The sequence below is a fragment of the Carassius auratus genome, chromosome 3 (assembly GCF_003368295.1).
Source record: "Carassius auratus strain Wakin chromosome 3, ASM336829v1, whole genome shotgun sequence".
Taxonomy (NCBI): domain Eukaryota; kingdom Metazoa; phylum Chordata; class Actinopteri; order Cypriniformes; family Cyprinidae; genus Carassius; species Carassius auratus.
This window is the reverse complement of record NC_039245.1, coordinates 25,714,730-25,732,296: the sequence shown is the minus strand read 5'-3', so window position 1 is coordinate 25,732,296 and position 17,567 is coordinate 25,714,730. Positions and strand designations below refer to the sequence as shown.

At 40.5% G+C, this 17,567-nt stretch overlaps 1 protein-coding gene across 2 annotated transcripts in view; it reads left to right on the top strand.

Moving 5' to 3' along the window:
* LOC113052446 (serine/threonine-protein kinase LMTK2-like) overlaps positions 1-17,522 on the top strand; it is a 30,369-nt gene extending 12,847 nt beyond the window's left edge. The window contains exons 2-14 of one of the 2 annotated variants that reach the window (XM_026216887.1): positions 1,669-1,796; positions 1,918-2,068; positions 2,370-2,446; positions 2,917-3,035; positions 4,712-4,799; positions 7,658-7,788; positions 10,837-10,921; positions 11,013-11,134; positions 11,480-11,629; positions 11,716-14,512; positions 14,605-14,737; positions 15,176-15,430; positions 15,524-17,522. In XM_026216887.1, the coding sequence (XP_026072672.1) occupies positions 1,669-1,796; positions 1,918-2,068; positions 2,370-2,446; positions 2,917-3,035; positions 4,712-4,799; positions 7,658-7,788; positions 10,837-10,921; positions 11,013-11,134; positions 11,480-11,629; positions 11,716-14,512; positions 14,605-14,737; positions 15,176-15,430; positions 15,524-15,552 (4,265 nt within the window). In that variant the 3' untranslated portion in view covers positions 15,553-17,522. Of the gene's footprint in view, positions 1-1,665; positions 1,797-1,917; positions 2,069-2,369; positions 2,447-2,916; positions 3,036-4,711; positions 4,800-7,657; positions 7,789-10,836; positions 10,922-11,012; positions 11,135-11,479; positions 11,630-11,715; positions 14,513-14,604; positions 14,738-15,175; positions 15,431-15,523 lie in introns of both variants that reach the window. The other variant, XM_026216882.1, reaches the window with a different exon arrangement.
* Positions 17,523-17,567: the final 45 nt, after the last annotated feature.

The following is a 17,567-nucleotide window of genomic DNA, read 5'->3' as shown; positions in this document are numbered from 1 at the left end:
TCAAGTTTTACATAGGAAAAATATAGAAACACTTTGGTCATTTTTGAGCGAGATGCTAACGGTCTAATCAGATTCAATGATCTATGCTAAAATAAGATAAAAGTGCTACCGTCAGACCTGGAGATTGGCTTAGTGGGTTCGAAAATGGTAAAACACTACTGTTCAACTCTAGGGGAGTTGGAAAATGAACCTATTTTCAAAAATAGTGGAGTGTTCCCATAACACTCAAACGACTTTATCACTATGTGAATACAACTCATTGCTTTACCATTACAGGCTACTTAATTGTAGGGTTTCAGAGCGAACCAGACAAATTAAAGATTCGGTCAGGAGCATGGTTGAAACATGAGGAGTCAAATTCCAAGGAAAGGCTCAAGACACAGGATACTGTAAATCCAATCCTAGTACAGAGAGTCTGAAGCATATCCACTAACTAGCAATTTGAACCGCTTTGAACACAAAAGCACAATTATTGATAATTCCAAGTCGAAAGGCGGTTGTCAAATTTGGGGCAAATAACCAAGATTAATGGTCAAGGAGATGCACAGCCTGACCATCACATGTAAATCCATGATAAAAATCATGAGCTACATACTTTCTCGGACTGGTTTACCCCCACTCAGGACAAGGACCAGGCTTTTTAATAACTATTGAATAGCTTAAGTAAGGGTTCATATTTATGTAAAGTTTCTATCAATCAATACTTGACAGTATCGATTGATAGAATATATATGATCATATTCTTGTTATAGAAATTATGTCCAAAATTATACTCCGCAAGAGCGAGAAAATTCAGACCACGTGACTGATAAGATAACATTTGATTTATGCATTGAGAGAAGCAATATATAATGCCCTGAGCAAAGACAATATCTAATTGGTTAAGACACCATTTGTGAGGTGTCCCACAACCCGGTTTAAATATTCAGGACACCATCACATTTTTGGCTTTTTGCTTTTAATCATGTACGCTAGCCTTTTATTGTGGCCAGCCTAAGGCACACCTGTGCAATAATCATGCTGTCTAATCAGCATCTTGATATGCCACACCTGTGAGGTGGATGATTATCTCTGCAAAAGGAGAAGTGCTCACTAACAGAGATTTAGACAGATTTGAGAGAAATAGGCCTTTTGTGTACATAGAAAAGTCTTAGATCTTTGAATTCAGCTCTCGAAAAATGGGGGCAAAGACAAAAGTGTTGCATTTTATAATTTTGTTCAGTGTATGATTTAGTTAAATTTACAGTAAATTAGCCTAAGCTGCTCTGAGGTATTGAAACGGTGACTCTTAACATGAGCTGCATGAGTGCAAATGAACACAGTGTCAGGCTTAACTTTGAAAACATGTTTATTTACCAGCAAACCACCAAAATAAAAGCTTGATGGCTTAACTGTACACTGTTTTTACATCAGATGTATGTGGTGTAGTGCAAAATGCTCCTATTATAATCAGTTCTTGGTGCTAAATAGGCTTTTAACCTCTCTTGATGGTAACCTGCTGTGTTGCTACTCAGTGTCCTGGAGCACAGGAATGATTAAATGTGGTCTCTCTCATTTCAAATAACCCCGCTTTCTACACAAGGGATTCCTTCTAGAAGATTATGGCTTTATCATCATCCATCTGCTGCGTAACACACTGAGCTTAAATCAGGTGTTTGTGTTCAGCAGAGGCTGCTGGATTCGTGGATTTCTCTCTGACCGTCCCGCTGCTGTTGTCTCTGGCTGTGTCCGTGGCCCTTCTGGTACTGCTGCTCAACTGTGCTTCCTGCTGCAAAGAGCAAGAGATCAACTTTAAGGTGAGTGAAATGCTCTCTCGCATGCTCTCTCAGTCTGTATTGCTTGATCCAGTTTCTGTCTTTTAGAGTATTTCTTGATTGTCGCTAGTTTTCATTTCCAATGTGATTTGTAATGTGTCAGGAGTTTGAAGACCACTTTGAGGATGAGGTTGATTTCACGCCCCCAGCGGAGGACACGCCCTCTATGCAGTCGCCTGCGGAGGTTTACACCCTCGCTGTTCCACCTGTGCCCCTCCCTGGACCACCTCACCTCCAGATGCCCCGGATAACAGGTCAGAAACATGTGCATTGCTCTCTTTTTTTTTTTATATGTGCATATTATTTGGCAAACTAAAAGAAATTCAATCTCTAAAAAGAGATTGCATTGCATCAACTATGAAAATAATTTTATGTACGGATAAAACTGGAAACATTACAGCATTTTAAAAGATTTAAGGATCACTCAGGAGGTTTTACATTCATGTTAAGCATTCAGAGTAGCTGAAGCATTACAGTGACTCTTTCCTTTTCCTTTCATTTGCTGTTTATTTGGTCGCATTGATCTCAATGTTTGTCTGATGTTTGGCCTTGCAGACGTCTCATCAGGTCCTCACGTTGCACGACACTCTCTCAGTTACATTCAGGAGATCGGGAGCGGCTGGTTTGGAAAGGTGAGCTTGTCTTCCTGTGTTTACATTGTACACTGAAAGTGTGAAGGTGTGTTGATAGACTTGAGTCTTGTGACACACGTTGTGTTAAAGCAAAGCAGTGACTTCTGAAGTATTTGTCAAGGACAAATATACAACTTCTCCTGAGGATTCATCTTAAACTCACATCTCGTGATCTTGTTAGTACTTGCGCTCATCTCTATGCTGGGGGCCCTCAGGGGCCAGAGTTTGACGTTTACAAGGGAGCATTATACGGCACTCAAGCTGTCCTCCTGCAGCCTGTGTGTGGATGTGTTTATCAAGATTAAGACTTAAGGGAAAACCTTGTTTCCTGATGCTTTTTCCTGCCTAGCTGAGTCATTGGAACAGGACTTGTTTGAGGAGGTTCCTTTCTGAACCACTTGGCAGTGTTGGATTGGTCCATTGTGGTGTTCTTTATCAAAGTTTTTTCTCTGTTTGTCTGGTTCTGACAGGTTCTGCTTAGTGAGATCTATGTGGACCCTGGAGTCGCCCGAGCGGTGGTCAAAGAGCTGAAGGCCAACGCCAGCTCCAAAGAGCAGAATGAGTTCCTGCAGCAGGGAGACCCGTACAGGTGAGAGGGCCTTTCATTATTATTTATTTTAGCTTCGATTCTTTCAGTAGTTGTGTACTTTTGATCTACATTTTATTGAAGCACTTCAACTTTGAAACCTTATAATGTTGGGCGGGACTTGAGTTTATCCATTGGGATTTGTTTGGCTTGTGACTGGGTGAATCATGTTTTGTTGTGCTTTTATAGTGGTGTTTATTAAGGCAAGTTTGCTATTATTATTAATCATATGTTTCATTCAAACCTCTAACTGTAATTATTAAATGTCATAATGTTAATTGTTTTATTACAGACACAAAAAGTGTCTTAAAATCATGATGCTTGGTGAGGAGAGTTCAGACTTTAATTTAGGCTGGAGGCACTCTTACTGTGCGTTCACACCAGACGCGACTTGCGCTAATAAATCACGATATTCGCGCGAGGTAGGACAGACACGAATTTGCGTCATGGGAGGGGCTTCTGCCAGTTGAGTTCAGGCAGCATTGTGATTTCAACCAACATTTATTCGGATAATTTTCAAAATATTACCATTATCGTGTCATGAAATGTAATTTTTTAAAGTATTTCAGGCAAGAATGTAGTTGTTTTGTAACTCAAAAATGTGGTTTATTTATGAAGAAAGTGCCTATTTAGAAATGTGTTTTGCCGATTTCGGAGACAATCAGCTCCATGCGATCAGCGAGAGCTCAGTGATCATGTATCCACAGAGAGCAGTCTCGACTAGGCTACAGCTTCGAGTATCTACATATAGTGACGATGACTTTGTCCTCCATTGTTGCTTCGGATTTTCCCTCCGCTCACTAAGTCGTAGTCACGTCTCCTAAGCTCCTGATTGGTTATAGTGGTGCAAAATTTTGCGAAAGTTCAGATTTTCCAACTCTGTCAAAACGCCAGAAATGCTCAAATCGCCCCCTTAGGGACCATTTACATATCGCGTCTTTTGATTGCTCAAGTTTTTTATTTCAAATGTAGGCGTGCGGTATGCGCGCTCATAATGGAAGCGACGCTCTCGTTTTTTCCAGGCGCGTCCCCACCGCATAGAGTTAAAAACATCTCAACTTTTCAGAGAGCCACAAGGCACCGCAGGTCATGTGACAAGAACCAACCAATCAGCTTCATCCTTTCCCGTAACAACTTTGAAAGCTCAGCCAAGATGAAGGAACAGCTGACCATAGCTATACATGGATTGTCATTTTAAATAAATTTAGTAGCAGAGCTACTGCGAGCGATTTTTAGTGCTGCAAATCCATTTATCCTTTGCTGAAATTTCCGCGTCTTCATGGAGAGAGCACGTCATGGTTGCTTAGCCACGGCAGACAGCTCAGGAGCGCAACTGCCCGAGCGCTTTGGAAAGAAGGAGAAAGCGGCGCGGCCTAGCGTTTTCTACACGTTTTTTGGCGCGATATGTGAACAGCCAATTAGGATGTCTATTCTTGTCTTTGCATTGCCTTAACATGTAAATCTCTCGCTTAATTTGCGTCTGGTGTGAACGCACCATTAGACTGCAAATATCACAGAGATGGGTTCCTTTGACTTGAGGCAGATCACAACCCACACACAACCCTCCAAAAGCAAAGTTACTTGAGCAGAAAATAATTTCTGGTGGAGATTTTAAAAATGTATTTATGTTCTGTTATATATGGTCAGATTAATGTTTTTCATTAATCGTGTGTTTCCAGGGTTCTTCAGCATCCCAATATACTGCAATGTCTTGGTCAGTGTGTGGAGGCCATCCCTTTCCTGCTTGTTTTTGAGTATTGTGAACTGGTAAGTTGATTTGTGTGATCTGATTTTTATAAAATATACGTATGCAAAGCATCTTCACATGAGCCTTCAGAAATAATTCTGATATGATTTGCATCAATGAAATCTTGAGTGCTTTTAAACATCCTCACTGTGTTTGGTACTCACCATTCATCTTTATTTTGACCCGTCATCTATAAGATACTTGGAAACATCAGTTTTTTTATTCTTTGGCATCTGTCTAGCTCTTCAGATCATCTTTTCTTGCACTCTTGTAAGCACTGTTGTGGAATCTTGTTTCACAGCCACACACGGCATCTCAAATTCTTATCGGACAAGTCTGATGAAAGCACAGCGTACCTCACTACTTTATTTGTTCCCAACACTTTAATCAGGCCAGCATGCGTCATAAGTTACACAGCCAGAGTCTGTCAGTGGGCTGCGTCTTGCTCTTTGATTTATTTTCAGTTTTTCTTGATCTATTTCGGGTGTGCTGCTTGCGCCTGAGAAGGATATGAGCCACATAACTGCATGCAGTAGGTAGCTCTCCGATTCCCTCATATCCCAATAAAGCAACAGGATTCTTTTACTGACACTGTCACTCTCACATCTTGCTGCGTTGGTGCATTTTATCACCATGCTGCAAAAGATACAAAGAGCTAGAATATGATTGGGAAAATTATTTTCCTTTTAACTTTGCTTTGTAAAATATTGTATAACTACTTTTTTTGTACAAATAATTAATCAACAAACAAGCAAAATAGTAAATTGAAATCGATTGTTTGAAAGCAATTATCGTATTCTGAGGATGTCTTTACATGTAGTCTGTTTTTTGGTATTAATGAGATAATATTATTTTTACTTTAATATTTTTTTATTTTAAAGTTTAAATGTCAAATACAGCCTTTATAATTTTTTTGTGTTGTTTTAGAGTGAAACAAAATGAAAATGTGAAGCATTTCCTTAGGAGCTAGTTGCATTAAAATGTGTTATTTCATTCAATGTTATTCCAAGCAACAAAAAACTTTTCTGGTTTCAGTTTTAGTTTTAAACAACTAGAATATCAAATACTGTTACTAAAGCTAATGTGTGGCAATAAAGACACACTGTCTTTAGACACAAGTCTTAAATGTGGTAGTGCAACGTGAAACAGATGGTTTAAAGCACATGGTGATGACAAAGTTGTTACTTTCCTGTCTGTTAACCTGCAGAAGCATAATAATCATAACACTTTATGAGACATACTAGTTCAGTGCTCCGTGTCTGCACAAACTAACTAAATCATCTGAGACAATATTCTGTAATTCCTTCAGTTTCTGCTGAGGTTGGCTCCGCTCACGTGCTGTGATTAGTTCGCTGTGTGTTTATCCCTCAGCGCTAGTGGTTAGGATAGGAACATCCTGCACACCTGACCAGTTGTTAGGAACAATGCCTGTGGTCTGGGATCCTCTGGGCGGCTTCGAGCCCCACCGGCCGTCTCCAGCGAGACAGAATGAGCTCACTGCAGCCCACTGTTGCGTAATGCAGTCTGGGTCGTTTCCTTAGCTGGCGTTACGGCTCGGGTTTCGGCCCAAGCCGTTCCTTCCCAAGTTAGAGCGTCGCTTCACACATACACCTGCTTGGTTGTACGGACCTACTAAATCTCATTGGAGAAGATTGGGCATTTTAAAGACGGCTGTTCAATGCACAGTTCTGGGCTTGAATGCATCCCAGAGATTTAACACTGTGTCCCATCACTGTGATTTTCATCTTTTAGCTGTGTTTGCTCAATGCGTCACTCTTCCGAGGTTGAGAGAAGCACATTAGGATGGCTGATTTTCTTTGTGTATCGCAGGTTACCACTGGTAACCCCGACACCGGGCATTTTAGAGAGAAATATAGCTGCAGGCTGCAACTGGAGCTGGTTTGCAGTATGCCAGTTGCTCTCTGATTGAGTGACAGTCTCTCCTGTAAAGGCTTTCTTTAGGGAGCTGCAGTGTATGCATGTGTTTATGTGTTCAAAGGCAGACCAAGCCCCTGGCAAGGTTTACCGAGATCTAAAAGTAATCGTATGTTTCTCAATGCTGTGCATTTAAAATGACTTAAATATAAAAAAACTGAAAACGTGTGCTTTATCTCTCAAATGTGTCAAGAGCATCCTTAAGACATTTATCACCCAAAAACAAATGAAAGAAATGAGAATGCTTGCTTGCCTTTTTTCACATTCAACCCTAAAAATGTATGTATTTTCAGTATTTTAATGGTAATCACCAGTGAGAATAATGGGAATTACAAAGAAACCATATTAAAAATATGCACCAGTTTCACTTTTTTCCCCATTCGATTTGCACAAGACGTGCCTCCTTTTGGGTGAATGTTTAGTAGCACACATTTTATTTAACGGTTTTATCAATAAATCAAATGTGTTTTTTCAGCACCATTAGCAGCATGAAACAAACAGGACGTTCTGGTTGATTTCTTCTGAAGGATAAAATGCACTTTTCTCCCAGATCTAAACTGGCCTGTAGACTTTGACCCAGAAACCCAACACAGCTGAACAGCCCTGATTTGCCAGCACTGTCTCACTGCTGCATTTTATTTTTAATTTACCGTGACACAGCATATAGTAGTCTCTATTAAACCACCTTTCCCTTATTTGGTGGAGTTACCCGTGCAGCAGTACAGCATCTGTACAGAGAGAGACTACTGCCCCGCTGTGGCTGCCGACGCAATTTACCTTTCACACACTGGCTGATATATGTACAGGCTGAAAAAGATTCGATTAGAAAACTTGCCGTGATATCTAGTACCCAAGATGCTTCTGTTCAATTGTTTGGTTCTGTGGTCGTCAAATGTGATTGATGAATGTCCTGTAACTCTTGCCCTTGTGTTTTGGTGTGCAGGGGGACCTGAAGAGTTACATATCTCAGAACGAGTGGCTGTACAGGAATGGAGAACTGCTACAGCTGCAGAAAATGGCCTGCGAGATCGCTGCTGGGGTCACTCATATGCATAAACACAACTTCCTGCACAGGTTAACCATGCAAATTTCACCTTCACGTCAATTTACATCACAAAGATGCACACACATTTCATATCTCATTGGTTTGACGATGTTTAACCTTCACACAAGCAACTCGTGGCATCGATCTGAATGCATCCGGTGCAGCTGCACGTGTGTGTTTTTGTCCAGCCTTTCGTCCTCTGCTCTGACTGGCGTATTTTTTTTTCCAAAAAAGGCCACGGCGCTGCGAAAGGCAACGTTGCACTTTCATTCTTCCCCTTCCAGTCTTCTGGAGGAAGGCTGAGTTATCTAGGGTGTCTTGCCATGCCGTGCGTGTCTGTAGCCTCCTGCATGCTCAGAATATGCTGAAAGGTGTCTGATTGCACAGCTCTCCTGGATTATGGGGTGTTGGCTGTCCACCGCTGCTGGGATATGATGATTCTGCGGTTTGAGTGTAAGAGGATCCCCCCAAATGGGGCACAGGGGGTGGGCGGGGTTATCTGGCCTGCAACTCCAAAGGAGGCATGGAGACTCCATGCTGTTGTTGTGGCTATCTTGAAAATACTTGGGCTCCTGGATTTTTGGTTTCAGAGTTGAATCAATGCTGGTTGACTCTCCCACATGAGCTAGTTTAGTTGTCTTGAATGGCACGAACCCCAAAGAGCAGTAGCATGTTGGGAAATGGAGCCTTTTCAGTATATTGAAATGGGCAAGTGCAGCTTTTTTAGATTGCTCATGCGCCTAAAGGACTGCTAAACCCTTCTTTGCTCAATTTGTGGGGTCTGAGCATCTGAGGAGAACCAAAGGATCCCTTTTGTTTTTGGATAAAATTGTCTTCTTTTTATGATTTTCTGCCCTAAGGCATCAAAACAGTTTATACTCTTGGACCCCAATCTCACCCTCTACTCAGGCAAGTGCACAGGCACCCACTCAACTCCAGGTAGACTGAAATAGGAACGTTTCACCAATAACTCTTATTAGCTGGAATAATACTCCCTCCCACCCCAATTTCCCTGAGTTCTGGTAAATCTCTCAAGGCATGGTGTTTTCCATTTCAGTTTTCTGATTTATTTCACAAAATCAATGTTAAATAAACATGTAAAAAAAGAAAAAGAAAAAAAAAAGATCAGTGTTGTGGATGCAAAACATTGGGAAACTTTGAGACATTTATATTGTCATTCTGAGCACGCTCACACACCAAAGGTTTCTCACCTTTCCCACTGTGCTTGGATCGTGATAATTTGTGCTTGTGGCAACATATATAATTGTAATTTTTAATTGTTATGCAGACAGATTTAGCTTTTTCTTGATTAAATGCACATTACAGCAGTTTCAGTTGTTTTGCTTGTGTGAAGCACTGTTATTTTAGTGTCAATTTTACAATAGTATCTACTTTATATATCTACTATCTACTATTATAGTATTTATTAATTAATATTTATTGATTTATTTAGTTTTAGTTATTTTAACTCTTAAAAAAAATCTGTTAAAATGTAAGTAACGGAAATGTTTTTCAGTGGTTCTAGCTTTAGTTAAGTATAATAGCCCTGTGAATTTTCCATGTATGGCTAAGAGCACAGCTCAACTTCTCAGTGACCCGCCAACAGTACTGTATTTGCCTCTTTTGCCAAGGCCAGAGTGTAACATTTAAAATATCTGTCATTTATCTTGCGGTGGTTTCAGTGAGCCTGACAGTAGGCCTGTGCTGTACGAGTACACCACTAGTGTCAGCGCTTTCCCCAGAGATACTGCTCAGACAAGATGGGCAAAGCTGAAATCAGAGCTGGCATGTTCAAGAGCTCAGTCTGAATCAGACACCATATGTCCTCCTGTCCCACTTACAGCCTCACTGGGCATATTTTCCCCCTCTGGGAACAATATTGTGGTGCTGTGCGAGTGGATCGGGGAAATCTTCTGCATCAGTGTTTTGTTACCCTGCCGAGGGCTCAACAAGTAGCTTGTAGCTCACATTTGTACTTGTTCTGCCAGGGTTTTCACTACAAACACCCCCCACCCAGCCAAACAACGACAACGACAAAATAGTACTAATGAAGCAACTTCCGCACTTCTGCTTATCTGTTGTTCAGTTACCACACTGCAAAACACACTTTCTCAATCAAGCATAGCGTTAGAAAACAAACAGACTCACTCGCGACTTAATTATGTGTCCACACTGTTAGCATGCACTTATACTAATTGTGCATATAATGGATGATGACATCTTTGCGCTGGTTTGTAGCTGTCATTAGCTCAAACAAGTAAAAAAAAAAAGATGATGGCTTGCAAATCATTATAGTTAGGAGTTGTAAATAATATTACAAAAACACACACGTCTGGTCAGCTATCCTTGTGGGGACTTTCCATAGGCGTAATGGTTTTTATACTGTACAGACCATATTTTCTATGGCCCTACACCTAAAACGACCCCTTACAGGAAACTTCCTGCATTTTTATATTTTCAAGAAACTTCATTCTGTGTAATTTATTAGCTTGTTCACCCGTGGGGACCTCAATTTAGGCCCCCACCGTGACACGAGTCCCCATGAGTCTGTGTGTATTCAGGTTTAAGTCCCCACCAGAATAGAAAAAGACGCACGCATGCACACACACACACACACATACACAAAAATTATATCTCCGTTATTTGACATGTCATTTGTCGTATCTTGTGGCATTGTGTCCAAATCATTAACTGTTCATACTCATGTATTTGTGTTTCATGTAGAAGGCTAATCATGATTCTGTACGAGGTTTATAGGAATTGTTTTTACTAAATTTATAATAAAATTTAGGACCAACTCAAATCACACATAGGTAAAATTTACAGACCTGGATGACTTAGAAACATGGAAAGTGTAAAGCCAAAACAACTATTTCCTACATGCATATTATTGATTTTTGTGAATGATCCATTCATAAATTTACCTTGTAAGTTATATATATATATATATATATATATATATATATATATATATATATACAAACTTGTAATGTAGACCACATATTTGATAAAGCACATTATGGGAGAACCACTTTACATGTGAATGTGTTTTTAAAGGCATGCTTCTATCTTCATAGTGATTTGGCTTTGAGAAACTGCTATCTCACAACAGACCTGACGGTCAGAGTAGGAGATTATGGCATTGGCCCTTCCTGTTTTAAGGTAAAGCTTATAATTTTTTATATAAAATTTTTATTGCAAAAAAAAGTATATATATTATATATATGTATGTATTGTTTCTTTGACATTGCAGGAGGACTACATCACCACAGAGGACGACCAGTGTGTGGCACTGCGCTGGCTTGCCCCTGAGCTGATTGGTGAGCTGCATGGGGGTGTGATCACATCAGAACAGACTAAACCCAGCAATGTTTGGTAGGTAATATAAAATGATAGTTACCCTACGTTTGGTTGTGCCGTTTCACAGCAGTTGACAGATCAGAGCCCTCTGGAAGTGAGCTCCCACTGCACTTGTGCAGGGTCGTACATTTGATCTTTGATCTGTGAATCACTCAGACTGCCCAAATGATGGCTTGAAATGTCAACCAGCTCTTTCATACAGACATACCCATTTTTATGTTGATGTTAATTATAAATATTGGAGTTGTCCAGTAGTCCTACTTTATAGACAATTGGCTTAATATGCTATAGATATAGAGCTAATATAATTAAATATTAGATGTTCATAGCAGAACAAGATTTGTATTATTTATTTTTCAGGGGACTTGGTGTGACATTGTGGGAGCTGTTTGAAGGGGCAAAGCAGCCGTATCCTCATCTGTCAGATAGAGAAGTGCTCCACCATGTGCTCAAGGATCAACAAGTCAGACTTCTCAAGCCACAGTTGGATTTACCATACTCAGAAAGATGGTGAGTTCTTCACAGATGCTTCTGTTTTTAGAAACAAGATCTAAGATTTTTCTGTTGAAACATTAATGCCATGCTTCGGTCTGCAGGTATGAGGTTCTACAGTTTTGTTGGCTGCCTGCAGACAAGAGGGCCACTGCTGAAGAGGTCCACCGCCTGCTCACTTACCTCCGTATGCAGGGTCAGAAAGATGTGGAGGATGACTTTGAGCAGCGCTGGAGCTCCCTTAAACCCAATCCAACCACTCGTCAAGCCACTGTCAGTCATTCCTCCTTTCCCATCCTCGAGCAGTTTGATGAAGGGCGAGAACCAGACGAGATGCTCACAGTCACCGAAACGAGTCATGGGCTAAGTTTTGAATATGTGTGGGAGGCAGCCAAGCATGACCACTATGACAGCCACAATCGCTCTGCCATGGACACTACTTTGAATTACCACAGTATGTTCTTTCCAGTGCCACGGCAAGATATTCAGGCTCATTTCCCTGACACTGTAGCGCAAGCAGAAAACGGCAGAGTCACGGAAACCTTGCCAGTGTTTGATGCACATAAAGCATCCTCTGGAAATGACTACTTTATTAAGTTGGAGGAGCTAGATGTAAACGATATTGGTATGGGGGAAAGTCAGGGTGCTGAAGGTACCTATGCTTCAGAGGAGCATCATTATGAAGTCTTACAGGACGTCCGATTGGATGAATCCAGTACAGATGCTGATTTCTTCCATCAGAGCATTGACTCAAAAGACTCTTTCCTTCAGGACAGCCACATATGGTCCTCAAGTGAACATGAGAGCCCTTACCAAACTAACATCTTCAGTGAGGGTGATGCAAAACTGGAAGATTCTCATTCATTCACGGGAGGTTTTATGGAGCTCCCAGAGATGAATGTACCAAAGAGGGATTCTGATGGTACCAATGGGAAAGAGTCAAGTGACAGTTTTCAGAAGTCTTTTTTAGGGGTAGGACCAGAAGCCATTCATCTGGAGATCTCTGATCAGGAGAGCTCAGATGTAAATAAGCTTCTTAATACTGAGAAACTGACTGAAAACTTCTTGTTTCTTAAAGATAACAACCTATTGAAGGACAAGTCCCAGTCTGAATCAGAAAATATCCAGGAGACCATGAGCTCCATCATTGAGACTGATGTCTCAGATAGTGTAAACCTCACAGGTGAGTCTTTGAAATCAGCCGGGAATTCTGCGCAGCTTAAGGATGAACTCTTGGACTTATTCAGTCCGATTTTAGATGATTTTCTGTCGCCTTTGGAAGGAAACGAAACAGTGGTGCCTTTTGATATAGTAGTAACAGGACAAACCTGTAGCAATCACCTGCCAGACACAAATGGCTCTTTGCGTTCCCCAAAATCTGGGAATTACTCCTCTTCTGATTCTACCTCTGACAGTGTTGAGGTCATTGTTGACAGTCCACCTGAAAGTCATCAGTCCCTTGAAAGTGCCAATACACAGCATATGTGCATAGATGCCAAACCCCCCAGCCTTGAAGAATGCTTTGAAGCCTTGAAGGAGAATGGTCAGTATCGAGGAATCAGCGATGCAGCTGAGCTTAGATTTAGTACTTTACCTGCTGGTGAGTGTACAGAAGGTGGCCTCACTGAAGGTCTAACAAGTAGCGACTCAATGAGTGATATAATAGAGCTGGACAAGAAGACCGTCAATGATATTTCACCATCAGAATCCATTGATCAAGATCAAGAAACTTTATTGGACAACCTTGAAACTCAGGACATGTCCTCACTGTTGGTGTCAGATGTCTGTCTTGACCAAATAAGTCAGGACAGCCTTCTTGATGATAGCACATCTTCCACTATTCCAACCATTGAGAATTTGGCTGAAACGCCAGATTCATTAGATTCTTTGGAAATGCATAAGGATGTGGTGCAGGGACAGTCATTGGAAATGCCTGTTGATAAGCTTCAACCCACGTACAAAGCAGCTGACAGTGGGTATGAAACAGAAAACCTGGAGTCACCCGAGTGGAACTGTCAAACAGACTTGAGGGATTCCTCAGAGGAGAATGAGATGGGAAGTGCCGAGGAGCCTGTGGGACTGGTTCCACCACAAATTATCATTTCTGAGGTGGACACTGTACCTGATGATCAGGTGAATGGTGATAGAGTTGATTTACCCTTAGGTGGAAACTACCGAGACTCTGCTTACTTCTCAGACAATGAGGAACTAGATAAGAAGAGTGATGAAATCAATGGAAGCCCTGGAGATGCTTCATTTTGTCTCCAGAATAATCAAGAAGCTGATGAAAGTCAAGGAACTGAAGCTAATGAGGAGCATTCAGTGTCCGAGACTTCCCCAGAACCCAGTGATGGCCAGGCTGTTCTTCCCGAGTTGGTTCTAACCAATGAGGAAGATTGGAGCCAGGAAAAATCATTGACTATCGATGGCTCAGACCAAACTCATCCCCATGCGGCCCCAGAGCATGCAGCAAAAACCACTACCTCAGTGCAGCCCTCAATGGTTCATGCAAAACTAACAAGAACGTATGCTGGGGAGATAACAAAGAAGAAGGAGCCAGATATGGAGGGGAGATACTTAGGCAAGATTGATGGATCTTCACTGGAATATGGCAACGAGGATGGGATGGATGCTGATGAAGAAGATGAGAACAGTGATGAGTCAGATGAGGATATGCGTGCCTACCGATTACACAGCTCTAGCTCTGAGTGCAGTGAGGATGATGTTGTGCACCCAGTACCTGTCATCATCTCGGACAACAGCAGTTCCCTCAACCTCAAAGGCCTGCTGAAACCCAGATCTCTTCAGACTGCTGAAACAACATCAGTAGAGGGCAGCAATGGAGATAATAGACGCGGAGTGTCATTCTTTGATGATGTCACCGTCTACCTTTTTGACCAGGTCTGATGTTTTCCCTTTGTTCTTAATAATCTGTTTTAATACAGCTTGATTGTCTTTTCTATGCTTGATTGCCTATTTTTGCAACCAAATAGGAAACCCCAACAAAGGAACTCGGTGAGAATACTATTGATCCCAGTAGTCAATTGTCTGATTTCAGCAGTCCAGTGGCCTCCTCCAGCTACCTTAATAGATTTACCAACTCCGAGAGTTCCACTGATGAAGAAGGTAATGGCTGTGCTTCAGAAAAGTATCGATGGCTTTTTCATATAATTTTTGCCTATGTATAATGTCTGATAATGTAGCATTTGAGTGCAGCACTGATTTTTGCATAGCCATTACCAGGGAAACGGTTATATTTCTGCCATTTCAAAAGCTCCATCTACTGGCAGAGAATGAATGTGCATTTTCAATAAGCCTGTCTGCCATTTTTGTTCAGACCAATGCAAAAATGGCCCGTATTTTTACTCCACAAACACAGTGAACTGGTGGATCTACTATCTGGATCCAAAGGAGCTACATTTAAGAACAGTATCTAGTCTAATGTGTACAGAATGTTTTCATTTCAAAAACCAAAAAGCCACGGCTCATCATAGAGCCACGGCTGACTTTTGAGCTTCAGGTTGAATGCTACACCATTTTAAACCTTTTGAATTTGTTTTCCAGGTGGTGCATTTGAGTGGGACGATGATTTCCCATATCCAGAGCCCAATTTCCTTTCAAAGGCAGCCAGTGATCATTCTGCCAGTAAGCCTGCTGGGACTTCAGCAGCTTCTAAGTATTTCTCACCACCCCCTGCGAACCGCTCCATGGAGCAGAGCTGGAACAGTCCCTCCAACTACTCGCGCTTCTCCATCTCCCCAGCCAGTATCGCCAACTTCTCCCTCACCCACCTCACAGACTCCGACATGGAGCAAGGGGGTAAGTTCAGCACCAACATCCACATACAAACAAACAAGAGTGGGACCTCAAGAATCCGAACTTCTGAATCTCGTATCTCATTTTCTTTCTCAGGAAGCGGTGAAGACGGAGAGAAAGATTAACCAATCCATCAGACTGATAAATACTGGAGATATGTCATGGATGTCTTTGATTGCTTCTCAGGCAGCATTGGTATTTATTTGAGGATATGAAGAGGACTGCAGAGACTGAGCTGATGTGTGGATTTCAATGAACTATGATTTGCTACGTTTTTCATCAGTGCAATTCGGAGGAACCTTGCTTCACATATGCTTTAGAAACTAAGTGCCATGCCTCACCTTTTTTTTCTTTCGCTACATGCATTTTTCATTGTGTCCACATTTTAAACCAGAAGGATGAAGCTGAAGTTTATCACTCAACACTAATGAGCCAATAGAGTCAAACTCAGTTGTGCAATTGAAAGCGTATAATACTTGCCTTTTATTTTAAACACTGGATTATATTTTATTTTTTTATGTAAAATCTAGTGTGAAAAGCTTATTTATATGATCGTGTAATGGATTACATTTCCAGTAGAAGCAACATGGGTCTCCACAGATATTTTTGTACAGTGTTTGTAACTTCTCGTTCATTGCATCAAACCACTTTCACCCAAGCATCAACTCACATGCTTTCAGTGACATGCTTCATATTAAAATGATATGGGCAGCTGAAGGGTTTTGGAAAGTTTTTTATCGAGTACAAAGTGGATCTAGAACATATCCAAGTCATATTTCACCCCGAAATCAAAAGAAACAAAAACCTATTAAAGAAAATGAAGCCTATTTTTACAATCACAATCAAGTTTTTTTCATAATGGCATTATTTTCATGACAGTTATGCATATTTCGCCCCACAAATTCTTATTACCGTAATGTGAAAACGAGTAATGTCATACTCAAATTGTAAAGTGTTTGTATTATAATGGTAGTTTTGTTTTACTGAATTGAAATATGAATGATAGAATTGTGGTAATGATGTTAATATTGATATTTTGCTAAATATATTATTTTTATCTCTAGATTTTGGATCGAAATGTGATTCAGATACTTTTTGTGAGATTTATCATTGGTGGTTAATTGAACTACATGTTCAGCAAGTAATTATGAAAGCTCTGGTGGTCATAGAGGCTAGCTAGCAGCTAGCAGATCTTCCAAAGGCAATGGCTGCTTGTAGCATTGAGTAGGAATACTATTCAAAGGAAAACAAAAGAACCTCTTTCAGTTTCTGATTCCCTTGTGTTAACATCAAAGAGCAGCGTTTAAACACTCAAGGGATGGGAAACGATTTAGTTTTTTCTTTTTCTTTTTGGTGCGCATGTATTATTCATTGGACCTGAAAGGTAATCGTCATAGGTTGTATGAATCATATTTGCCAATCTTGCTGCTCATGATGCTTTTTCTTTGGGTTGAGAATGAATGACAGATATAAACTAATGTATATAGTAGAAATCCAGGGGATTCTACACAATCGGCAAGAACATTTTATTGAATATTTTTCAGTCTGGAAGAATGTTGATTTTGGTATACTCAAGAAGATGTTGCATAAATGGGTTTTCGCTGGAATAATCGGGTGCATAGCTTCTACATCCTCTTGTAATTCAGTACAGTGATTTCTGTTTTAGACCTGTTGAATATCTGTATTACCAGCACTCGATTTCAGTTCAACTTGACATTTTATGAAAGGAGAGTCTTTGGTTATATTCTTCAGTATACTTTGCTTAATATTGCACATCTTTTAAGTGTAACTTCATGTTGAATTGTTCGCCTGTATATAAGTTTCATTTTGTCTGTAAATTGGGAACGATGTGAGTAGGTATGAGGAATGATTTTGTGATTTAAAGTTAAAATGTCGGGGGAGAAGTTATCGAAAAAGACTAATTATTGATTAAATAAATGGGGAAATGCAGGTCATCATGTCCATATAACTTGTAAAAAAAAAAAAATGCTGATATTTTTACTTCATATTGATGATGATCATGCCTAGTGTCATTGAAGGAATGGTTTATAATGAATTGCTCTGTTTGTTATGGAATTAAATGACAATGAACTTCTATGTCTTGTTTTAATTCTTTGACGTGTGTTTCACAGATGCCTTT